The 22,161-nt window shown below is 63.8% G+C and overlaps 1 protein-coding gene and 1 non-coding gene across 3 annotated transcripts; both read right to left on the bottom strand.

Annotated features, from left to right (window-relative positions):
- Positions 1 to 316: 316 nt before the first annotated feature.
- Positions 317 to 378, bottom strand: LOC115930643 (U7 small nuclear RNA). The gene has a single exon (XR_004067263.1). It is a non-coding gene; the product is annotated as a U7 small nuclear RNA (small nuclear RNA).
- A 7,714-nt stretch (positions 379 to 8,092) lies between these two features.
- On the bottom strand, positions 8,093 to 21,600 carry TRMT61A (tRNA methyltransferase 61A). Of its 2 annotated transcripts, XR_010130834.1 has the most exons (7): positions 21,504 to 21,586; positions 20,456 to 20,815; positions 17,923 to 18,189; positions 15,204 to 16,225; positions 13,549 to 13,677; positions 12,848 to 12,939; positions 8,093 to 10,844 (listed from the first exon to the last, which is right to left on the bottom strand). XR_010130834.1 is itself a non-coding variant. In XM_004055746.5 (4 exons), the coding sequence occupies exons 2-4, from the start codon at positions 20,784 to 20,786 to the stop codon at positions 15,954 to 15,956; spliced, it is 870 nt and encodes a 289-aa protein (XP_004055794.1). In that variant the 5' UTR covers positions 20,787 to 20,815; positions 21,504 to 21,600; the 3' UTR covers positions 13,704 to 15,953. The 2 variants fall into 2 exon arrangements, 1 of the variants encoding a protein (XP_004055794.1); XM_004055746.5 differs by lacking the exons at positions 8,093 to 10,844; positions 12,848 to 12,939; positions 13,549 to 13,677 and having other exon boundaries at positions 13,704 to 16,225; positions 21,504 to 21,600.
- Between the last annotated feature and the right edge of the window lie 561 nt (positions 21,601 to 22,161).

Here is a 22,161-nt window from a genome sequence, read left to right as displayed (position 1 = left end):
GCCCACCAAGCCTCACCCTGGTCATGAGGGGCCCAGGGCAGGTTTTCTTTTCAGGCTGAGAACTGGGCCTCTGGGCCTGGTGAGGGGCAGTGGCCCAGTGGTGGCCACCTCCCAAGGCTCCTCTGTGGAGGAGGACACCCCTGCCAGGAAGGGCCGGTGTCCCAGCCCAGCCCAGCCCTGGGGTGGGGAGCAGAGCCTTTCCCTAGGAGCCTGGGCTTCAAGCCCTCTCTCCCCACCCAGCCAGCCTGGTGGGTGAAGGAACCACCTCGGATTTGATTGAGGAAGACTTTTTTTTTTCTTTTTCTTTCTTTATTTAAAGGGCTTTCCAGTAAAAATCGGAAAACCTGCTAGTCAAATTCTAGGAGAGCTGTGACACTGGAAAAGACATTTTTGTAGCTAAGTTCATGAACAAATTCACACGCTCCACACTGCCGCCTTCTCGGCCTCCCTTTCCCCAGCCGACCTCCATCACCTGCCCCTGCCCTCAAAGCACCGAGTCCCCCAGGGCCTGTGTCTCAGGGCAGCTGCCAGGACTGCCAGGCCCCACCGGGGGCTGTCTCCCTCCCTGGGGGACATGCTCAGAGCTGCACTGGCTGGGGAGGCTCTGGGCGGAAGGGTGGAGAGACAAAGAGGTCTTTGTGTCCCTCTGGCTGGACGGGAGGACAGACAGGTCAGCCAAGGCTGTGTGACTGGTGAGGCCCACCCGAGGTCCCAGACTCCTGCCACCACCTACCTGGGGCCCTGACATGTGCAAGACATCTCTGTGTGCCTCAGTTTCCTGGCTGCGAGGTGGGGTCAGGCCACGCACCATCCTGCCTCCCCACCTGGCTTCCCGCCCAGCGTCATCAGCCCTCACAGCTTCATGTTCCTGTGGTTTACCACTTTGGTGTCTTTGCTGGCCCCTTCCCCACGGGCACATGAACTCGCCGCATCCCCAGTGCTTTCACAGACTGGTGAGGGCTGGGAAGGGCAGACCCACAGAGGGCCACAGCCGTGTGGAGTGGGGCACCCAGGACTGCTGCGTGGACCAGGAGGGAGGAAGAAGACCAGAAGCCGTGTCCTGGCAGCTCAGAGGCCCTGCGCCTGCAGAGGCCGCTGTGGGGCAAGGTCGGGCGGGGCCGGGATCTGGCTCTGGCCTAGGTGAGGGGTGGCCAGGTGAGAAGCAGAAGGAGCTCCCCAGGGCCGCCTCTGTCACCTCATTTTCCTGCCAGGCCTGGGGCAGGGAGGGTGCCCAGCAAGCGTCTGCAGGCTGACAGAAGGGCATGGTGCCCGAGGCTCAGTGTGGCTGGGAGCCAGGACAGAGCCATCTTCCCCCCCCGGGTCCCAGGCCAGCCCTTCCCAGGTTGGGCAGGCTGGGCCTAGAGAGGCACCAGGGCCCTGCTCACAGGGACAGAAATGGATGCGGAGGGCCAGCCGGGTTCCTTGAGGTCCCTCTCCCTTCTGCTGTCTCTGGGTGTACCAGTCACCCAGAGAGGGTGAGAGTGGAACGGCCGCTGTCTGGTGCTGGGTCACGGGCAGAAACAGCCTCATGGCCAGGCCACCTGATGGCCATTCCCACGGGAAGGACTGGCTTCTGTGCTGTGTCCCAGCTCTGGCATGACCAAGCCATCCTCTGACCACCAGCAGCCACGCCTGGCTTCAGAGAAGCCAGAGAGCCCAGTGGGCCACGTGGACCCCAGCGGGCACCACGTGCCAGATGTCAGCTGCAGTCAGTCTCCAACCACAGTGCCTGCGCTCTGCCCCACCCTGCCTCATCGTCCTCAGAGGACTTAGCACGATGCCAGGGGCCCCGCCACCTGAGACCCTGAAGACGTAAAACTTGTTCCGTTCCTGCTTGTATTCCCAGTACCTAGAGCAGCACCTGGCTCAACACGCTGACACCTGTGGGTGCACTCTGCAGGTGGTGTGGGCCCCGGGGGCGGCAGGAGCAGAGCCGAGGGGGACGGTTTTGCCTCCTGAGTCGGGGAACATGCTGCAAAGCTCTGTGGGCACCTGTCTTGTGGGGCACGGGGGGTCAGCAGGAACCGGCGCCCTCAGGCGTGTCTGGGTGTGCATGAGCTCTGTGCGTGTGCCACCAGGATCACCCGTGTTGGGGGAGTCAGGGCCCCGCTGGGTGTACCCTTTACATGGAGCCTGGCACAGAGGCAGGGCCTTCGGGTGGAGGGGCACGCCCTTGCTGATGGCCAGAGATGAAAGTGAGACCCAGAAAGAGATCAGGAAACTGGGATGTTCAGATTCTCCCAGGGGCCCCTCCAACTCTGCTCCTCGGGCGCAGCCGGCATTTCTCTGCACGTGGGGATGTAAAGGAAAATGAAGACTTTTCAAAAGCAGAGCCCAGAGCCAGGGCCGGGCACACTGGAGGCCCTGGAAGAACTTCAGGCAGCGGGTAGGGGACAGCGCCAGGACTGCCAGGGCTTCCTGGGCCCCACAAGCCAAGGGAGGTTTGGAGGCTTTGCTGAGTGCCCCTGGGGGCAGCAGTGGGGTTAGGGGAAGGGGTTGGAAAAGGATTTGGGGGCAGTGAGGACGGCACCAGGGGATGCGGGCACCCAGGGTTCTGGCCTGGCTGGCAGGAGGAGGGGTGAGCCGTGGGGGCGGGGTCACAGAAGCATGGGCAGCAGAACCCACTGGGCCTCGCCGATAGCTGCTTATTAAAGGTGCCGGGGTACAAAAATTAGCCGGGCGTGGTGGCGGGCGCCTGTAGTCCCAGCTGCTCGGGAGGCTGAAGCACGAGAATCGCTTGAACTCAGGAGGCAGAGGTTGCAGTGAGCCGAGATCGCGCCACTGCACTCCAGCCCGGGCGACAGAGCAAGACTATCACACGCAAAAAATAAAAAATGGAAAAAAAAATTTAAAAACGTGCTGGGGATGTCAAGGTGCAGGCGTGGGGCAGCGAGGCGCCCAGCTGCCTTCTTGGGCTGTGGTCTGGTCTGGGCACTGCCCGCAGATGGCCACAGCAGGCCCAGGGTGCTCTTGGCAGCCTGGGGCTCCTGGGCGTGTGTGCCCCTTCCTCTTGCATCCTGGTTTCATCTCCCAGGAAAGGGCATCTTCCAGCCCTTAATCCTGACCCAGCCCGTGAAAGGAAAAGCAGGCATCCCAGCACCAATGTGGCTATGCAGATGGTCCTGTGGAGCAGGCCCTGGGGGCCTGGGGAAGAGTGTGCAGGCTGGACGGCTGGAGCAAGGACCCCCAGGTTGGAGCGGGGCAGGCAGGTGAGAGTCTGCAGGGCCAGATCCCACAGAGCCTTGGGGCAGCGGGCCCCTATAGGGGCAGGACTGCATCCTGAAGATCAGTGGCTCCCACAGAGAGCACAGCACCAGTCCCAGGCTTCCCCTGGGCTGGGTTCTCTTGGGGGAGCCCCCCAAGGCCTGCCCCACAGCAGCCCACCAAGTCTGGCCCAGTGACTGCCATGGACCCCACACCGGCAGTAGGTCTGTGCCAGGGCAGACCTGATAGCCCACCCCAGGGGGTGCCTCTAGCTGAACGTGCGAGGCCTGTCCCTGCTGCGGTGGGGACCATGGCTGGCCTGTTCCCTCATCCAGTCCCAGTGCACATGGGCCCCACACAGCTCAGCATCCGCACTGGCCAGGCTGGGTGGAGGGAGGACTCCAGACAGACCCTGCTACCTGCCACCCTCCGCACAGCCCCTGGCCTGCAGGGTGGCTCACCTGCACGGCACGTGGCTCCCTGACCTTGGAGGTCCCCCAAACGCCACGTGCCTGCCCCTCCAGGCCCCCACTTGCCTGCTTGGTTCTCCCATGTCTGGTCACCAGGCGGCGCCCAAGGCCAGGTTTTGCCGAGCCCAGAACACCAGAAGTGGTCTGGGGCCAGCCGGCCGGCGCAGCTGTCCTGCCCGGGCCACACCAGGTGCACCTGCCCTGGCCAATGGTGGACAGGTGGCCATGGCATCGCCTGAGCTGCGCTTCTGTTCTGGGGGTGGATGGCGCTTGCGCGGGGCATCCAGTGACCACCTGCTACCATCATGGGTTGGTACGGAGCCCCAGCAGATCTGGCAGTCTCTAACCTACCCCCCCCAACCCCCCTAACTCTGCCACAGGCAGCCTGCCCTGCCTGCCGGTGTGGGTCTGTCATCAGGATGGTGGTGGCTCACAGCCGGCTGGCAGGGGCTTGTCCTTCCCCATGGCAGGGCCTGTGGGCAAGGCCTGTGCCATCAGCCCTGCGTCTCTGCATAGGTGGCCCTTCCTTGGACCCTGGCCTGGCCCTCCTGGGTAATTTGTGCTCCTCTTCCACACCCCAAGCCAAATGCCACTTCCGGCAAGAAGCCTTTGGTGACCTCCCCGACCACGTCCGTGGGTGCTGACCCCATCCCTGGCCAATGGGGTCACCATACTGCACAGTGGTGTTAGCAGCAGCCAGGACAGCTCAGGTGGCCGTGCAGCAGGCAGGGGTCACTGCTGTGAACAGCCGCCCCCGGAGCCGCCTCCACACCACACAGGGCAGCTGGTGGGCGGGTTGTAGGGCCGTGGCACTGGCTGCCTTGTGCTTCGCTGGTCCCAGTGGGGGCTCTGGGTGTGGTGATGGAGAATCAGTGCCTGCCCTCCAGCCTCGCTTCTTGGTGGCGGAGACCTCTGCCCACAGCGAGCCTTGGCGCATGTCGCTGCAGCTGCAGGAACAAGCCAGGCCCCCGCACCCTGGCCTTTATGCCCCCGAGTTCTCCCTGCCTTGCCCTTTCTCCTTCATTGCCCTAAAAGACCTCGGTGCCAGCAGACACACCTGCCACAGGGTCACTGAGGCAGCTGCCTCTGCGAAGCCCCCTCCCCCTCAGGAAGCTGTTTGGGGCCTCTCGGTACCCACTCCTGCCCTGCCCCAAGCCCAGCCCTGCCTTCTGAGAGCACCTCTGGGCACCTCTCATACAGCGCCGCGCTCAGGAGGGCTGCGGGGGGGACTCAGCGGCTTTGTGACGAGGGCCCTGCCTGTCAGCCTCAGCTCCAGCCTGTCCCAGGGGCCTCAGATTCTAAGAGGCAGCAGCGTTTACCCCAAAGGACAGACGCGCTCCTGGGGAAGCCACAGCCTCTGCGGCAGTGCCAAGAGCCATGGGCCTCCTGTTGGTAAAGGGACCGCCGGGTCCCTGTCCACCGGCCCCTCAGGAGCTGGTGGCGGCACGCGTGGGGCAAGGACCTCGGCCAGCTCTGTGCCATTGGGCTGGAGGCTGAGGCATGGGTCAGAGGGCCCAGCTGTGGTGTTCAGAGAGGGCCTGGGTGTTCCCTGCGTTCCCACCCTGCAGCCTATAGCCCGTCACCTCTCCAGGACGCCAACTGCAAGGAAGCCGTCCCACCCCTTGGTGGGGTCGTCATCAGCAGGTTTCAGGGCAGCCAGGGAACCCGGGGCCATCTGTCTCCCCGGATACCCAGGTTCTCCACCCTGTGACATCAGCTGACAACAGGAGCCAGGCTGGGCCACCCAAGGCCTCTTGTGCCTCAAGAGACGGATACCCTCCTGCCACACCCCGGCAAAGCGTCGCCGCCCGGCCCCTTCCGTGCCATCTCTAGGCCACTTTGTCCTGCATGTAGGGCTGGTGGTGCCCACCCCACTGTGGGGCTGTGAGCATCCAATGGGGCGCTTGGTATCCAGTGGCCGGCGAGGCGCTGGCCCAGCAGGAAGGGCCCAGTCTCAGCTCGCCGGCATCAGAAGTCCCAGTCCTCCCAGCACAGGGCCTTGAGTCTGTCCCACAGGCCCAGCGGTGGGGAGTAGGGTTCAGATTAGCTTGTCCCCTGAATTCTAGGCCCCCAGCCTCCTCCTCAAGCTCAGCAATGACCTCTCGGTCTCAGCAGGTGGCTGAGATGGGGCAGCCCCTGGCCTTGCGCGTTCATGCCCGCCACCACGTGTGCTCTGCTCGGAGGCCGCGCACTGGCCTGGGGCCCCTGGAGCCTGGGTGTGAACCTGGAGGCTGCAGCCCCAGGGCACGCTAAGGACTGAGCGCCTGCCTGTGGCTGTGGGGTGTATGCATGTGTGTGGCACGTGTACATGTATGTGTGAGCATGTGCACACTCCTGTGTGCGTGTGTGTGCTGCGTGGCTGTGAGCACATGTGTGCTGCGGGTTTGAGGGTGTAACGAAGTGGGACAATTAGTCTGCCCCCCAGCAGCCTGTGGGTGGAGAAGGCTCTGAGGCCCCCCGACTGGGATGGGGCCCGGCCAGGGGCTGGGAGGGCCAACTGGCAGGCTCTGCGTCCTGGGAACACGCCCAGAGGAAGCCTGCACGGGCGGCGGCAGCGCCATAGCAACGCGCACAAAGCGCTGTCCTACTTACACCCGCCCCCGCCCATCTCGCTTCGCTGCCGGGGAGGGGGCATAGGGCCTCTGGGGCTCCTGGGGGAGGGGGCGTAGGGCCTCTGGGGCTCCTGGGGGAGCCACGCACCCCGGCCTGTGGTCGCTCGGTGCCCCAGAAGCCTCAGGCCTCCTCCTGGCCTGGGCCAGGCCTGCAGACACTCCTGCCCATCCACACACGGAGGTAAAGACGGGGTGCAGGGAGGTCCAGCACCCAGCAGGTGCCCCCCGCCCTGGGCAGCTGTGGACCTAGTGGCTCTGTAAGGCATTGACGGTTTCCCAGCCCCGGAAATCTGGGAGTCTTGGCTCTGCTGATGGCTGCAAGGCAAGCTCAGGCCTCAGGTGTCGAGGCTGGAGGTCAGGCCAGGAGCTGCTCCCATGCCCTGCTCACAGGACGAGGCCCTTCACACCCTCTGCCCTACCCACTTGGCCTTCTGTCATCCACATGGCCAGGACACCTCTGGGCCTGGCAGTGAGCCCTGCTGACCAGCACACCCCGTGCCTGCCTCCCGGACCCAGCCTGACCTGGGCCTGCTGCCTCCTCCTGCAGGAAGCCCACCTGGTCTGGCCTGATGTGCTCAGTGCCTTGGGGATGGAGCACGTGCCCAGTGCCTGGGAGGCAGAGGAACAGGCCTTGGGAGCTGGGCCTGAGTAGCAGTGGACATCTGTGGGACTCTCAGGCCACCTGTCTCTCTCTGCTGGCCACACTGCTCTCTGCATTGGCCACCCTGGGCCACCAGGCCCTAGTTCTCAAGACAGGGTACAGGGAGGTGGGGGCGGGGAACAGTGTCCTGCGGGGGGCTGGGAAGCCAGGCCGAGGGCCAACAAGGCTGTGAGGACACTTTGTGGGTCACCTGGACCCTGGGGACGGGAAGCCCTTGGCCACACATGGGGGGTGGGTGTCACTCAACACCACGCATTGAAAATCAAATATTTTCCTGAGCTCTCCTGGAGGCCTGGGGTGGCCTGCTGCGTGTACTTGGGCTTGGCGGCTGTGGCCGCTGCCCTGCTGGGTGACCTGCTAGGTGACCATGCTCAGCAGGGATCTTCCCGCCTGCCCCAACCCAGGCCCTGGGGCTTCTGGGCAGCTCTGACTCGTCTGTCCTAGGTCCCCCTCCAGACTGGGCACCCCCGCCCCTCACCAACTGCTCCCTCATCCATCAGATGCATCCCCTCTGTGTCCAGGGCCCTCACAGGGCCTGCCTGGGCCAGCGCCCAGCAGCCATCTGCAGAATGAAGGAATGGGCCGAATGAATGAATAAAACTTGAAGGGGCGGCCCCATGCACCCCATGTGTAAGTTGGGGGCTTGGTTATCTGTTTGCACCAAGTGACCGTCTCCCAGGGTCAGAGTAGTTGCCGTCCCCTCCCCCACCTTGGCCCCCCCTAATTTATGCTACGAGGGGAGCCAGCCACTCGCTGGTCCCCTGCCTGGCAGCGGCTTTGTCCCCAGGCGGATTCCCAACGGCTGCCTTTGGGAAGAAAGGGCCCTTCTCCGGCCGGTGGTGAGGTCACCAGGAGGGGCCTGGCGCACACAAAGGCCGCCCTCCCTGCCCCGCCCTGCTGGCAGCTGCCTCTTTGTCCCCAGGAGAGACGCTGAGGGGCCCCAGCTCAGCCTTGGAGGAGCCTGGGCTTCCATCCCAGGGGGGGCACAGAGCGGGGGAGCAGCAGGAGCAACCCCAACCCTGACTTTGCTCCTGATCAAGTGGCAACACCTGTTGAGGGGCAGCCCCTCCAGAGGGGGAGGGGCTGTGTCCAGCTGTCTGCCCGGGTCCCCAGGAGAGGCAGGCAAGCTTCTGGGGGTGGGGACGACAGCTGCAGGAAGGGGTGGGGAACCTGAGGTGTTACGAGCTGCCTGGGCAGTGTGACCCTGGTGATGGGGGCTCTGGGGCAACCATCCAGACATGTGGACCAGCTGCTAAAACCACGCCTCCCTGGCGTGCACGCGGTGGAATGAGGGGCTGGCAGGCCTGGGGCACTCCTGGGCACTTCCAATGCCAGCCTCAAGGAGACTCCCATGAGCCCAGTTCGGGAGCTCCTGAGGGTACCCCTGGGACGGGCAGGGGACTGAGGCTCAGAGACGGCAAGGCCTTTGGCCAAAGCCCCGCCCAGGGTGGTAGGGCTGGGACCCGCCCCTGCCCCAGCCTCCCTGCCTTCCCCAGGCAGAGCACAAAGGAGGTGTCCCTCCCCATGGAGGGCACTGGATACCTCCTGGTGTGGGGCAAAGGGCCCAGTGAGGCCAGCGAGGACCGGGTGGCAGAGACCAGAGTGGCAAAAGCCATGCAAACAGAGCAGCGGGGGCCGAGACCACGGGAGGGTGGCAGCACTGCCCGGCGGGTTCCACTGTGTGTTCACGGAGCACCTACTGTGCGCCTGGCCCACCCAGGACGGAAAGGAACCGTGTACACTCTTGGCCCACACGGAATGTGTGCTTTAGCCAGGACCCTGGGTGCCACTGCAGACAGCAGCCGGGGTCTGACCTCTACCCTCAGGGCTGGGTCAAGAGGCAGGGGCTGAGGCAGAGGGACGGAGGGCGTGCGTTGGGGGAGGGCAAGGGCTGGCCGCTGTGCCCAGAAGCTCAGGAACCGTCTGTGAGGTGGGGAAGGCCACCAGGCACGGCGACCTCCTAGCCTCCCTCCTCCTGGCCACCAGCTGGGCCCAGAGCTCCTTAGCAGGGCCATCCACGGAGAGGGAGGATGTGGAGCCTGAAGGGAGTGGCACACACCCTCCAGAGGCCACTGGACAGGGACAGCCACAGGGGCCAGGGGCCCTGCAGTGTGGCTCTGGCAGAGCCTGGCTGGCAGGGCTGGGGGCTACTGAGTCTGGGGCCAGGAAGGGGTGGCAGGGGATGGAGGCTCCACCAGAACTCCAAGCCCTGTTCTGAACCCCATGAGGGCCCGCCTACACCTGGGGGCACCAGCCAGGCAGGCACAGTCAGAGGCAGGAGAGGCGGGGAGTGCAGGCGGCCCGAGACAGAGGCCACGAGGAGGTGAGCAGGCCAGGGCTCGGGGCTGCAGGAGCCATCGAGGCACCCTCCGACCAGGTCCTCAGCTGGGTGGGGGCTGGCATCAGGGAGTGTTGAAGCCCCACCAGGAGGGTGGCTGCCCTTCACCCTGAGGGGCCAGGCAGCCAGTGAGCCTCAATGGCCTGAGGGTAGGGGTGCACGCCACATTGCTGAGGGACAAGTGTGGCCTGGGCCCCTCAGGGTTTCCCCGCCAAGAAGCGTCTGCTTCCCTGTTGCCTGGCACCCAGAATGTCTATTGTGCCTGTTGCTTAGCAACAAGCCTGTCGCCCCCACTGTCCCCACCCCATCCATGGCCAGCCCCCCACCCACAGCTGGCCCGGCATTCCTCCGCAGGGCCCGTGTCTCTGCAGGCCCAGGGCTTCCAGGCAGGGGCCAGGCCCCGGACCGCATTCAGCCTGCGTGTGCCTTGCCAGCACCCTGGGTGACAGGCTGGGTCCTGCCAGCTACCAGTGCCGGCCACTGGCCTGGGGCATCTTTCCTTTTTTTATTTTTTAATTATTTGTAGAGACAGGGTTTTCCCTGTGTTGCCCAGGCTGGGCTCAAGCGATCCTCCCATCTTGGCCTCAGGCATGAGCCACCACACCCAGTCTCCTTTTTTTAAAAATAAAAACTTTTGGAAATTGTCAAAAGAAATGCACCAGGAGAATCGTGTGAAGAATCCTGTACGCAGCTCCCAGGAGTCTGTGGCCAGCCTGGTTTGAGGTCTACTCCCCTTCCTCCCCAACCCTGTTATTCAGAGTTGGATCTCAGCCACCCTGTCATTCCCCAGCACTTTGTCAGCATGCCCGCAAATGTGGCCACTCCTGAAACTCACAAAACGGCCACTCAAGCTTCAAACTTCCCAACTGTCCTATTTTGTAAAAGACATTTGGTTTATTCAAACTGGAGCCCAGCGGGGTCTGCACACAGCGACCGGCTGTTGCTGCCTCAGTTTCTCTCTGGGAGCACGAGGGCATTCACAGGGGAGCAGCAGGGAGCGACAGGGTCTGGGGCTCAGAAGCAGACAGTCCAGCCACACCGGGTGAAACTGAGCTGCAACTGACAGTGCAGCCTCAGAGGATCAACCAGCTGCTTGCAGGAAGCTGCCAGAGAGCTGCCGCTTCAGTTAATAAAGGGGGGTTTTATTTAAGAAATGAAAAGAAATGTTTGCGAGACTCCCGGGTCTTCCAGCAGTGATTCTCAAATTTGAGTACCAGAGCACCTGGAGGCTTGGGGAAAGGGGGCCCCCTGGGCCCTGCCTTGGAGTTTCGGCTCAGCAGGGGTGGGGTGGGGACGACGCTGACCAGCCGGTCCAGGGGCCACATCTTGAGATGCTTAGTGTCACGGGCACTTCAGGAACATACCTGTGGCTAAAGTTTAGCAATGGTGTCGTCACCTAGAACACGAGAAGAACTGCCTTGTGGGTTTTTAAAGTAAAGAACCAGCCGGGCGCGGTGGCTCACGCCTGTAATCCCAGCACTTTGGGAGGCCGAGGTGGGCGGATCTTGAGGTCAGGAGATCAAGACCATCCTGGCTAACACGGTGAAACCCCGTCTCTACTAAAAATACAAAAAAAAAAAAAAAAAAAAATTAGCCAGGCGAGGTGGCGGATACCTGTAGTCCCAGCTACTCGGGAGGCTGAGGCAGGAGAATGGCGTGAACCCGTGAGGCGGAGCTTGCAGTGAGCCGAGATCGCGCTACTGCACTCCAGCCTGGGCGACAAAGCAAGACGGTCTCCAAAAAAAAGATTAAAGAACCAAAATCAGTGTGCCTGGCATGTGGTAGGCATATCTATCTCTCTTTGCAGGAGGCACCTACTATGCTGCTACGAGGATGGCTTCAGCACCCACCTGGTGGCAGCATACGCAGGTGACAGCACAGATGCAGGCTCTGAGGGCCTGTGACACCACCCACCTCAGCCCTCTCAAGGCTGCTCTGGGATGAGGAGGGCCCGACACGGGAAAATGGATAGGAAACAAGACACGGGGTGAAGTCCCGGGCTGGGGGAAACAAGCCCCCAAAAGCCTGGTGGAGCAGGACGGCCTGCTCTGACCCATGCCCTTCAACCACGTTAGAAGAGCCCAGGACAGACCGGGAGGGGCGAGAGGAGGGCGGCTTGGGGCAGTGGCATGCAGGCTCCTAAGTCTCAGGAGCTGAGGGGCATGGGTGGCAGAACACTGGAGGGCCAGGCACAGGCGCCACCCTCCCCGCAGCCCCTAGCTGGTGTCCTCATCTGTCAGGGGGCACTGCCGTGCTTTGCTCCCCTACCTGGCCCTGCGCGGGAAGCTGGTGGGACCTGAGGCACGGAAGGGAGCATGGGGTGGGCGTGAGGGAGGGAGGGGGCCTGCCATGGGGGGCCAGGAGGTGAGGACACCCCTCCCCACTCCCGTCCCCTCTGCTTTGCTGCTTCTAGAAGTGCCTGCACTGGCCTGCCCCCTCTTTGAAGGGACAGATGTCGGGGAGAAAGCTGATTATTGTCAAAGGCTGGAGGCTGTGACCGGAGATCTCGGTGAGCGTGACCCAATTCTGAGCTATTCTCAGCCTGGTGGGAGCAAGTTATTCCCTTCCACCAATGCCACTGCTTTGGAGGCGGCCTGACTTTGAAACGCCCTCGTCCTGGCTACCGGGCTGGGCCACGCAGGCTCCCTTGGGCACAGGGGCTCCGCGTGGGGAGGGCCCATGGGCTGGCAAGGCCACTGCTGGGGCAGGGCAGCAGGCTGGTCCCACTGTGCCCCTCCTTGTTCACTGATGACCCACCGGGGGCAGGGCCCAACCCTCTGGCTCCGGGGTCCACACACCCGGCACCCAGCCTGTCTGCTGCCAACCCGCTGGCCACCTCGGGAAGCGACTTCTCTCGAGGCTAAGTTCCAGTGTCCAGGAGCGGGCAGTGCGCAGAGCTCCTGAGACAGAAAGACCCGTCCACTCCCCCACTCCACACCGACCCAGACCCACTCCACCGACCCAGGGTCCAGGCCACCACCGCTCCCGCAGCCACAGCTCACTCTGCACTGTGTGCCCAGATCTGGGTCTGGCTCCTGGGAGCCCCGAAGGGCAGGCCTGGGAGTCCTGAATGGGCAGGGGCTGGCACGTGGGAGGCACTCAACCCACGCATACTGATGACAGCGCCCACCCTCTGTGGCTGGTGAGGACAGGGCGCGAGACCCGGCAGTTGCTCACTCCCTCCTGAGGGCATCAGGAGCCAGGCCCCTCTCTGGGGACCCTCTTGCTCAAGGCCCCTCCAGGCTGGCATGCGAGCCCAACAGCCCCGGGGCTGTGGGGGCACTGAGTCCAGTGCCCACCCTGCTTAGAGCAGCTTTGGAAATGGCACTTGCCAGCCCAGAGGCTGGAGGTGCACCCTCTCCACCCACTGCTTCTGGGGCACCTCCCACCCCCCTGCATGACTTGCCCACCCTTCTCCAATGTCCACCTGCACAGGTGTCTCCTTTTCTGAGGAATCTTCCAGGACTCTGCCTGAAAACTCTCTGCCCTCTAGGGTCATGCACTGGGGAACCCCTTATGGCCAGGATTCCGGAGTTGCATGTCTGTGCCTCAGTTTCCCTACCTGTGCAGTGGACTGTTGGGGAACTCGGGTCCCCTGGCAGCCCACCTATCCTCCATCTTCTGGCCCAGAGGTGGTGGGTGGAGAGAGCAAAGCTGCAATGGAGGCAGAGAAGAGGGAGTGGAGGGGACAGCCCCAGACCTAGACTGCAGGGGTGAGGGCCTCTTGGGCCCTCAGGGGCAACCCTGCCTCATCACATTCTACTAGACAGGGTGTGCCCCCACTGGCCTGCTGCCCTCCACCCACCCAGAAACCCTGCCCTGGTCCCCACCCATGCAGCCCAGGTTGGGCCCATGCCTCTGGGGCTCTTGGGTGAGGGGCTGGGCCCTGAGGCAGGCATGGGTGGGGCAGAGTGAGGCCCAGGAGCAGCTGACACCCCGGGGCTTCCTGAGGGAGGGGTACTCTAATCTCGGCTCTAGGGCAGTACCCAGGACTGGGACCCTCCAAGCAGTTGAGTCAGGGCCAGGGTCTGGGACCTTCCAGGGCTTGGGCAGCTGGGAGTCATGTGCCACTGTCTCAGTGCAGGACAGCAGGGTGAGTGGGAGGAATTTCCAGGGAAAATCTGAGGGCCCCAGGCGAGTACACACTGGGCCAGGCAGGACGTTTCTGGTGAATCCTTGCCCCATGATGAGCCCGTGCTGCTGACTCGAGCTGACCATCCGGGCCTGCTCATCGGTCACTCACGGCCATGGGCCCAGCCCTACCTCTGAAAGTCAGGCTCCCCATCACAGAACTGGGGCGCTGCTTGCCTTCTGCTCCTCTGCTTGGGGACTCCTTCGGGACATGGTGTGCAGGACTCTCCCGCCTGGGCATTAGATGTCTGGGGAAGCATGCTGAGAAAAGGACATTTGAAGGGGTCTTGAAGGACATACAGGAGTTTAATGCTGGCTCCAGGCCAGGTGAGGATCCAAGCTGAGGGAGTGGGGTGAGGCCCAGCTGGGTCTAGAGGGCCATACGGTGGGGGTGGATGCCTGGAGGCTCAAGGTCATCATGGGGGCCTGTGTGCAGGGCAGAGCAGCAGGGCCGAGGGGATTGAGACAGCGACTCTGTCCCATGTGACAACTAAGGGTGGGCTGGGACCTCCCGCTCTCCATGTGCGGACCCTGGCGACTCACCCAGGGCTGCCACCTGGGCAACCAGCCCCGGCTGGAAAATGGGCACAACCTGGACCCTACAGTGCCTGAGGCCTATGTGTCCTATAAACCATGGAGCTGCGCCTCAAAGAAACACCTCCCGGTGTCCACCCGTCAGACACCATGCAGGCCTTCTCTGTGGCCAGGAGGGGCAGGGCAGGCTTGGGGGAACTGAGATCTCAGGGCTGTGCGCCACCCAGTTCATGACACCCCAGGGACGGCCTGAGCCCAAAGCTCCTGGCATTAGGGTCACCCACTTCCATGTTGAACCTGACTGGGGGCCCCTCCTCTGTGCACCAGGTGAGTAACAAGGTTAGAAGGGAAGCTGGGTCCTGGAAGGAGAGGACAAGCCCTCGGAGCCGGGCTGAGCAACTCTCAGGGACACGGGCCTCCCGGACCACATTAGCCACAGCCCCTGGTGACCCACAGTGTGACACTTCGCAGGGACCAGGCGGCCTGGGGTGGACCCTTCCTTCAGGGGCACATACAAGTAACCCAGGCAGCCACACTGAATTCCAGCCCAGGGCTGTGGAAGAAGGCCCAGCACTCCTGCACCACCCCAACCCCAGGAAGGAGTGGCCTTTTCTGCAGCCAGATGGGGGTGGCCACACATTTGCCCCTTTGTCCTGGAGACTGGAGCGCCTATCATGCCAAACCAGGACAGGGAGGAGCAGGGACCAGGGGCAGAGCGCAGGTAGGGCTGGCCTAGACAGCAGCTGGGGGTGGCCTTGGCTGCTAGGGATCACTCAGAACAGAGGGGGACAGCACGTTTACTGCTCATCACTCACACTTGGGGCCAGGCCCCTGCTAGCACAGCACTCAAGGCCCCCAGCACAGGGGAAACAGAGCGTCCCAACAGCCACTGGCTGCCTGGGCAGAAACCCAGGCCCCCTAGGCACCAGCGGCAGCTCCAAAGGCCCCATGGCTGACACAGGCACTGCTCCTTCTTTGAGGCTGTCAGACACCAGGGCGGGCGAGGAGAACCCCCAGCCTGGGCGTCCTACCCTCTGTCCCCACTTTGGGAAATGCCCCTAAGCTTAGCCTTTAAGAGGTGATCACATAGGCACTGTCCCTGGGTGGTGTCCTAGATGCACCTCCCCCACCCCACACCGTTGTCACCGTGGAGGGACCTCCTCCATGCCCTTGGCTTCTGTGAGGGGTAGGGGCACCCACATAGTTCCGGGACTCACAGGCTGGCATTCACACCCCAGCCCCGACACACTTGCCTGGTTGCCTGCGGCAGACAACCCACTCTGCCGCTCCTCTCCACAGCGCTGCCTGGCCTCAGCGAGTGCAGCCCGTGTCAGGGGCTCTGGCTGGGTGGGGGATGCCCCGCCTCTTGGACATGAGTGGACGCAGGCCTGGGCTGAGCTCAGTGCTGTGACATCAGCCTGGAGGCCAGAGAGCAGGGTCACCTCCCTGGTTCCTGGGCTGGCCTGGTCTCCTAGCGCTGGGGAGAGCAGGGCAGGGATTCTGGGTCAGCTCACCCCAGCTTCTGGCCAAGGCTGGAGCCTCGGCCTGGGGACTGGAGAAGCACGAGATGGTCTCAGGCCCGTGGGGCAGCCAGGGCCGTGGGGGCCCAGGGGTCAGATGCAGCGTGGCCTCAGGGACAATGCCCCCTCCCTCCTCCACCCCCTTCCTGCTTAGGCCCACCTGGGAGGGGGTCAGACTCCCCCACCTGCACCCTTTGGCTTCAACACCCAGGGGAGCCTGTGGCAGTGGATACTTCATATTGGCAACAAACAGCAGCTGGGATGGGCCGCAGGGCTGGACAGGAATGGCTGAGGCCCAGCCCCAGCACTGCTCCTCCGTCACAGCCGCCCTTCCTGCTGTCCCACTCTGGCCACCCAGGAGGCCCCCAAGCCCCACCCCACCGTCTGTGTCTGGCAGGCATCGCTGACCATATAAGGTGCCTCTGGCCTCCCTGCCCAGCCCTTCGGTGCTCCCAGCTCCCTGGTGCCCTGGGCGGCGGCCCCCTAGCCTGGGGTCTTGGTGGCGAAGGTCAGGTAGCCGGTGTGGCCTACGGCCTCCTTCATGGGCGTGCCGCTGCGGAAGGGGCTGGTGTCGGAGCCGGCAGGGCCATCTGTGCCTGTGCCCAGGTCGGGCGGTGGCAGGCTGACAGTGCGCACGTTGTAGACCTGTGGCAGCACCTCCAGGGTGCTCAGCTCTGAGAAGCCACGCGCTGCCAGCGCCTGGCACGTGCGTTGCACCTGCTCGATGCACGGCGAGAAGGAGCAGAAGCGCCCGCCTGTGGGAAACAGGACCCGAGGGTCAGAGGGCAGGGGTGGCAGAGCCTGGCCCGTCTGGCCCTAGCATCCCTGGACTCCCACCCTAGTGTCTGAGGCCAGCCTAAGACAGCCCCAACACAGACTGCAAGCTCTCCAGAGAGCTGGGACTGCAGGGCAGAGGGGCCTGGCCCTCAACTGACAGCCCCCCATGGGGCCTGGCGCCGCTGTTCATGTCACCCAGCTTAGCCATGCCAGGCCCTCCCATGTGCCAGGCACCGGGTCAAGTCCATGCTGCCATCGTCTCACTTGGCCCACAGCGGGCACTGCTCTCCTGCCTTCCACAGGGCTGCTAGAGCTCTGGGCCCGGAGCAGCTCTGACAGCATGGCAGCGCGGGGCGGTGCGGGGGCCGCTGCTGTCACAGGAAATTAGAGGCTGTCGCTGCTCCCGGGAACAGGAGGCGCCTACTCGAAGCAGAGCCGGAGCATGACAGCCCCTCCCTGCCGCCTCCCACCAGGGCAGCCACGGGCTTCACTCGGCCTGGCCCGCAGTGAATTAGAACCCAGCCCGGGTCCCTGTCCTGGCAGGGAGGACCTGGGGAAGCCAGGGCCGGATAGAGGTATGTGGCCCAGGCAAGTGTCCTCAAACGTCCCTGAGGCTTGGTCCCCTCAGCTGTATCCTAACATGGGGCCGTCAGGAGGTTCGGGGTTAGAGGAGGCACCTTCTGTGTGACAACAGCCTAGACAGGGCACAGAGACTGAGCACGCCGCACCCTCCCCAGCGGGCTCCCATGGCCAGCAGGAGATGCCGGGCCCATGAATGAGCCAGGAGCCTTTGGACCCAGAAGGGGGAGCTCGCAGGGAAAGGGACAGATCCCAGAGGCAGGCGCGGGTTCCCTGAGCCACTCTGGAGGAAGGAGTCACAAAGGCAGCAGGGAGGCCCCAGGGGAGGCTCTGCCGGGTTCGGCCTCCCTGGGACTATGGTCCAGGCCCAGAAGTGTCCCCAGAGCAGGGAGCCTAGGAGGCAGGGTGTGGAGATCCCCACAGCTACCCGCCTCAGCAGAGACCAGGACCCAGGAGTCAGGGCTGGGCTGGAGCCAGCAGGGGACCCCCGGCCACAGCCTTGCTATTCGCACCAGGCCTCATCTTTGAGGTGGGGTGGGGCACCCAGCACCCCCACCCTCCAACCCTCTCAGAATGCAACTCTCAGCTGGGAAGAAGGAAGGGGCCCCTGCTGCCTGAGCCGCTCCTTCTCCAGAAAAGGGAAAAACCCTAGGCCTCCCAGCCACCTCCCTGGCTTGAGGCCCAACCTTCCCCAGGGCTGCCCCGCCTCCGCACCCAGCATCTTCCCTAAAAGGGGCCAGCTCCCTGGGCTCCAGAGCCTGGGGGAGAAGAAACTTTGGGAAACAGCAGGGAGGGGACTCCAGACCCCTCCGGCCGGGCCTGCCCTGCACTTGGGTGGCGCTGCCACCTTCCTCCATCGGGGGGTTGGGAGAGGCCAGAGACCAGCAGCAGGGCCCAGCCGGGGACCATCCTCCCCAGCTCTGCCTCCCCTGGCCAGCCTGACCCACTCCTCACCTCAGGCCAAAGTGGGGCCCTGGCCTGGCCACTGCCATGGTGTGGCTTGGTCTCTGGACCCCTTTGAGATCCCAGGAGCTCAGTCCTGCACCCTTGCCCCACCCTCACCCAGGCTGTACCTCTCCCGGAACCCCTGATGCACCTTCGACCTTGAGGGCGTCCCAGGCGTGGCCCACGGCCTCCCAGGGTGACGGGATGTCCAGGAAGACGGCGTCAGCCACGTGGCTCACGCCAAAGCCACTGCGGCACACGTCCTGGGTGCGCACAGTCACCCAGCGGCCCACACGGTGCTCCTGGAACTCCTCCCGGGCCTTCTCTGCCCGCTGCTGGTGGAACTCCACCGTGTGCAGGTGACCCGTGGGTGCAATGGTGCGGATGATGGCGTGGGACACAGAGCCACTGCCGGTGCCTGGACAAGAAGGGATAGGCAAGGCATCAGCTGGGACTGCTCGGGACCCACAGCCTCCCAGGAAACAACCCCTACCTCACCCTGGAGACCCACACAGGGTTCGGGAGGACCCCGGGCTACAGGTGGGCGTCACTCCAGGGCTGTGTGGTCCTGGCTGCCTAAAGCCCCAGGCTAGCCCTGGGTTGGGCACCCTGTCTAGGGGTGAGCTGGGGTTGACAGGTTGTGTATGCCGTGCTGTCTGTTGTGGGCACAGGCGAGGCCAGTGGCAACCCTGCCCTATCCTGCCTAGCGCAGGTATAGGGAATGAGAGAAGCCCAGCTGCCTGGAGCCTCCGGGGAAATCTGTGCAAGGGGGACAGGGAGGCCATCCCATCACTCAGCCCTGTCTTATTCCATGCATGGCCAATCACTTCCTCAATCCCCGTCAACAGTGGCCCACTCTGCCGGTCCTCATGCCCACCTCTCCCCAGAAGCTCCTTGGTCCCCTTGAGACAGCCCACCCCCACCAAGCCTGCCCAAACCTGCCCCCACCACACAGGGGCTGGGGCTCTGCCCTGGCCTGGTTGGACTCAGGACGCAGGGCCTGGCCACCAGCCACATGGCCCCAGTCCTCCCCAGCGCACCTGCCCCCAGCTTCCCTCCCCAGCTTCCCTCAAGATGGCCCCTCTGCTTGACTTCCTGTCTTATGGAAAGGGTCAAGGCTTGCATCCCTCCTCCCACTCCAGCTTCAGGGGCCATCTACCTGATGCCACTCCCATCCCCAGGCCCCTCCACTGGAGACTCCTGCTAGAGCAGCCACTGCACACTTGCCACCCATCCCTGGAACCCAAATAGCGCTGAGCATCGCAAGTGCTTGGGCCAGACCCATGGAGGTGCCTCCACTCCCTCTATCCCGTCCCACGTCCTGCCACCTCCCACATTCCTTTCAGGGGCCAGCCCCTCTCCCCACCTGTCCAGCCCCTCCCCTGGGTGCCCCCAGCCTGCTGCCTCTCCCCTCGGCAAAGCCTGGCCATGCCCCCTTCCCACTAAGGGGCAAGTCAGACTTGTTGGCCTCCGGGGTGGAGCTCCCTTCCCCTCCAACCTCACTCCCAGCCCCTCTGCCTCCCCCACTGAGCCTGACTCGGCAGCATGCTCCAACTGCAGGGCCTCGGCACGGCTCCTCCTTGGTGCAGAGCTGTCCCTTGGCTCTTCGTAGGTCCCTCCTCATCATGTTCAACTCAAATGTCCCCTCCTCAGAGAGGTCTTCCCTGCCTGGCCTAGCTGGAGGGACCCCACTCTGGGTCCCCCTCAGACACGCAGCCCCGTCTCACAAGCTTCACGGCAACCGGCGGCACTGAGATGCTCACCTAGGCTGTGTCCCCCTCCTCGAGGGCAGGAACCTGGTCTCTCTTGTTCACGGTTCCTAGGAGGGGACCTGGCATATCTGAGGAGGCCAGGAGAAGGTGCCGCTTGATTGAGCTCTCTCGCGAGACTGGGGCAGGGGCGGAGAGGCCAGCACCCGCCACAGGATGCACAGAAGCAGGAGCTGATGGGGTTGGCTAGGTCCTGCTCTCCACCCCTCCCACCCAGACACCCCAGGGAGGGACACGGTGACCTGAAGCCCTCAGAAAGCCAGCATGGCAGTGCTAGGCACTCTTCGTGAACCTGGACCCTAGCTCTCCTGCCCGTGAGGAACACACCACCAACAACCTAGATGCATCAGCGCCTGGGGCCAATCTTGGCTTCAATTGCCACACTGGGCGGCCCCAGCACCTGTATGTGTGCAGGGGTTCCCACAGCCCAGGCCCTGGACTTAACAATGGTGCTCACATTCATTGGTAGCAGGTGAGGATCTGATCATGGAGGAGGATGGGGAAGGCTCCCCACCTACAGTGAGCTCCTCGGGGTAGCCCTGGCCTCTTTCCAGAAGGGGCAACTCTCTCTGCTTCACCATCAGCAGAGGACTAGAGGTTGACGGTCAGTACCTAGGACAGCGCCAAGCATCAAGCTGGCCACGCCCCACCAAGGCCAGCAGGACCCTCAGTAGAGCACCAGTCCTCCCCAGCTCCTCCTGGTCCATTTCCCACCACCTCTCACTCCAGTTACAGCACCAGCCTCCTAACGGGCTTCCCTGCCTCCACCTTCACTCCCTGCTGTCAGCATCACGGAAAGATGTGAAAATAGAAACTGAGGAGCCACATCTGTCTGTAGGAAGGGCAGGCTGGAGGCTCTGACCTCCACCTTTGTGTCAATTTCTGAGTTAAACTGAGGCAGCCTGAGGAACTCACCAGACTCACAGACCACAGAGCCGGGCCGAAGCTCCAACATCATGGTGATGAGGGCGATGTCTGTGGAGTAGAGGATCTGCGTGCGGTGCGGCAGGTTCAGCGTCCAGAGCTCGGGCGTGGGGTGCAGCACATACACCCAGCCACCTCGGCCGCATGTCACCTTGGAGCCGAAGGGGCGGCCGATAAGGTCAACTGAGTGCCGCAGGACACCATGCCGGGTCTGGGTCTGTGCCCCACGCTGCACACGCACTGCCACCATTGCACCATGGCCCAGTGACAGGATGGCCGTGTCACCCTCCTTGATCAGCTCCTCGTATGCCACGAAGCTCATGGTGCTAATGTCTGGCAAGGGCCAAGGACCTGGGGAGGGGTGTGTGTAGGCATGAGCAAGTCAGGAGGCAGGATGAGGGCCTGGGGTCTAGGTAGAAGGCTTCGAGGCCTACATCCCAGCAGTGGGCATGGGCGGGGTGTGGCTAGCTCAGCCTCAGCCTCTGCCACTGCCTGACAGGGAGCCCAATAGCGCTGCACTCTGGCCTGGCCTCTGAAGCCTTTCTTGGTCTAGGACAAGAGACAGGGACTATGAGCCTAAATCAGAGATGAAAAGACTGAGGCTTGGCAATGGCGGAGGTCGGTCCCAAGGATTCCCGGAGTGAGGACCCGACCCTCCCATCACCCTTCTCCAGGAGCTTGACTCCCATTCCCAAGATGTGAGATGAGGAAGCGCCTTTGCGAGGTGTCCACCGGCGGGGGAGAGGCAAATGGTCAATGAGGTCACCTCCAAGCCAGGCTTGATTCCTCGCCCCAGTCTCCCCCACGGGGGCTAGGTGGCAGGGTATGACAGAGGAGTCAGGGCTCCCCAGTAAGGGGCTGGGGACGCGGAGCTGGCCGTCCACGCAAACACCGCCCAGCCGATGCAGAGGCAGCAAGGGGCCAGGCCGGGCCGGCGGGGGCCGCCCATGCGAGGCTGGAGGAACAGGCCCTGCGCGCCGTGCCCGGCCCGGGCCACCCTCACCCGCGCCCTGCCACCCTGGACCCCGCGGAGTCTCACCTGCGACGCTCCTGCTGCCGGGGCTCCACACGTGCCTCCGCGACCCGCGGCGGCGGCGGCCACAACACTTCCGGCTCCGCGCCCGCTGATGACGTCGCGCCCCACCTCCCCCTCCCCTCTCCCCTCCCCCCCCCCCCCCCCCCCCGCTCCGCGCACGGGATTCTGGGAGGGCCAGGCTGCCCTTCCCGCCCCTCCCAGAGGACGTTTCCTGGGCGACTTCTTCCCTCATGTGAGCTGCTCTGTTTACATTTGCTGGTCGCTGGAAGATCGAAAGACTGGACAAAATCCATATGGCGGCCGGCCGGCGCGGTGGCTCTCGCCTGTGATCCCGCGCTTTGGGAGGCCGAGGCGGGAGGTTCTTCTGAGCTGGAGTTCGAGACCAGCCCGGGAAACGTAGTGAGACGCCCCCACCATCTCTACAAATAATAACAAACAAACAAAAGTTCCCCCCGCCCCGCCGGCCGCGGGTTGCCGTCGCACCCAGGCACATTTGAAGGGCGGCAGGAGCCAAGGCCTGGCTGTCACTGCTGTCCCGGACCCCTTTGACAGCCCCTGGGGGTTCACCAGAGGGCTGGCCCGTGGCTCACTGCCCAGTCCTCTATGAGGACACTTTGCCATAGACATTTTGTTATTGGAGACTGCTCTGGGAACACCCCTG

The sequence above is a fragment of the Gorilla gorilla genome, chromosome 15, assembly GCF_029281585.2.
Source record: "Gorilla gorilla gorilla isolate KB3781 chromosome 15, NHGRI_mGorGor1-v2.1_pri, whole genome shotgun sequence".
NCBI lineage: Eukaryota > Metazoa > Chordata > Mammalia > Primates > Hominidae > Gorilla > Gorilla gorilla.
The sequence above is the reverse complement of the archived record's forward strand: the minus strand, read 5'-3'. Positions and strand labels throughout refer to the sequence as shown.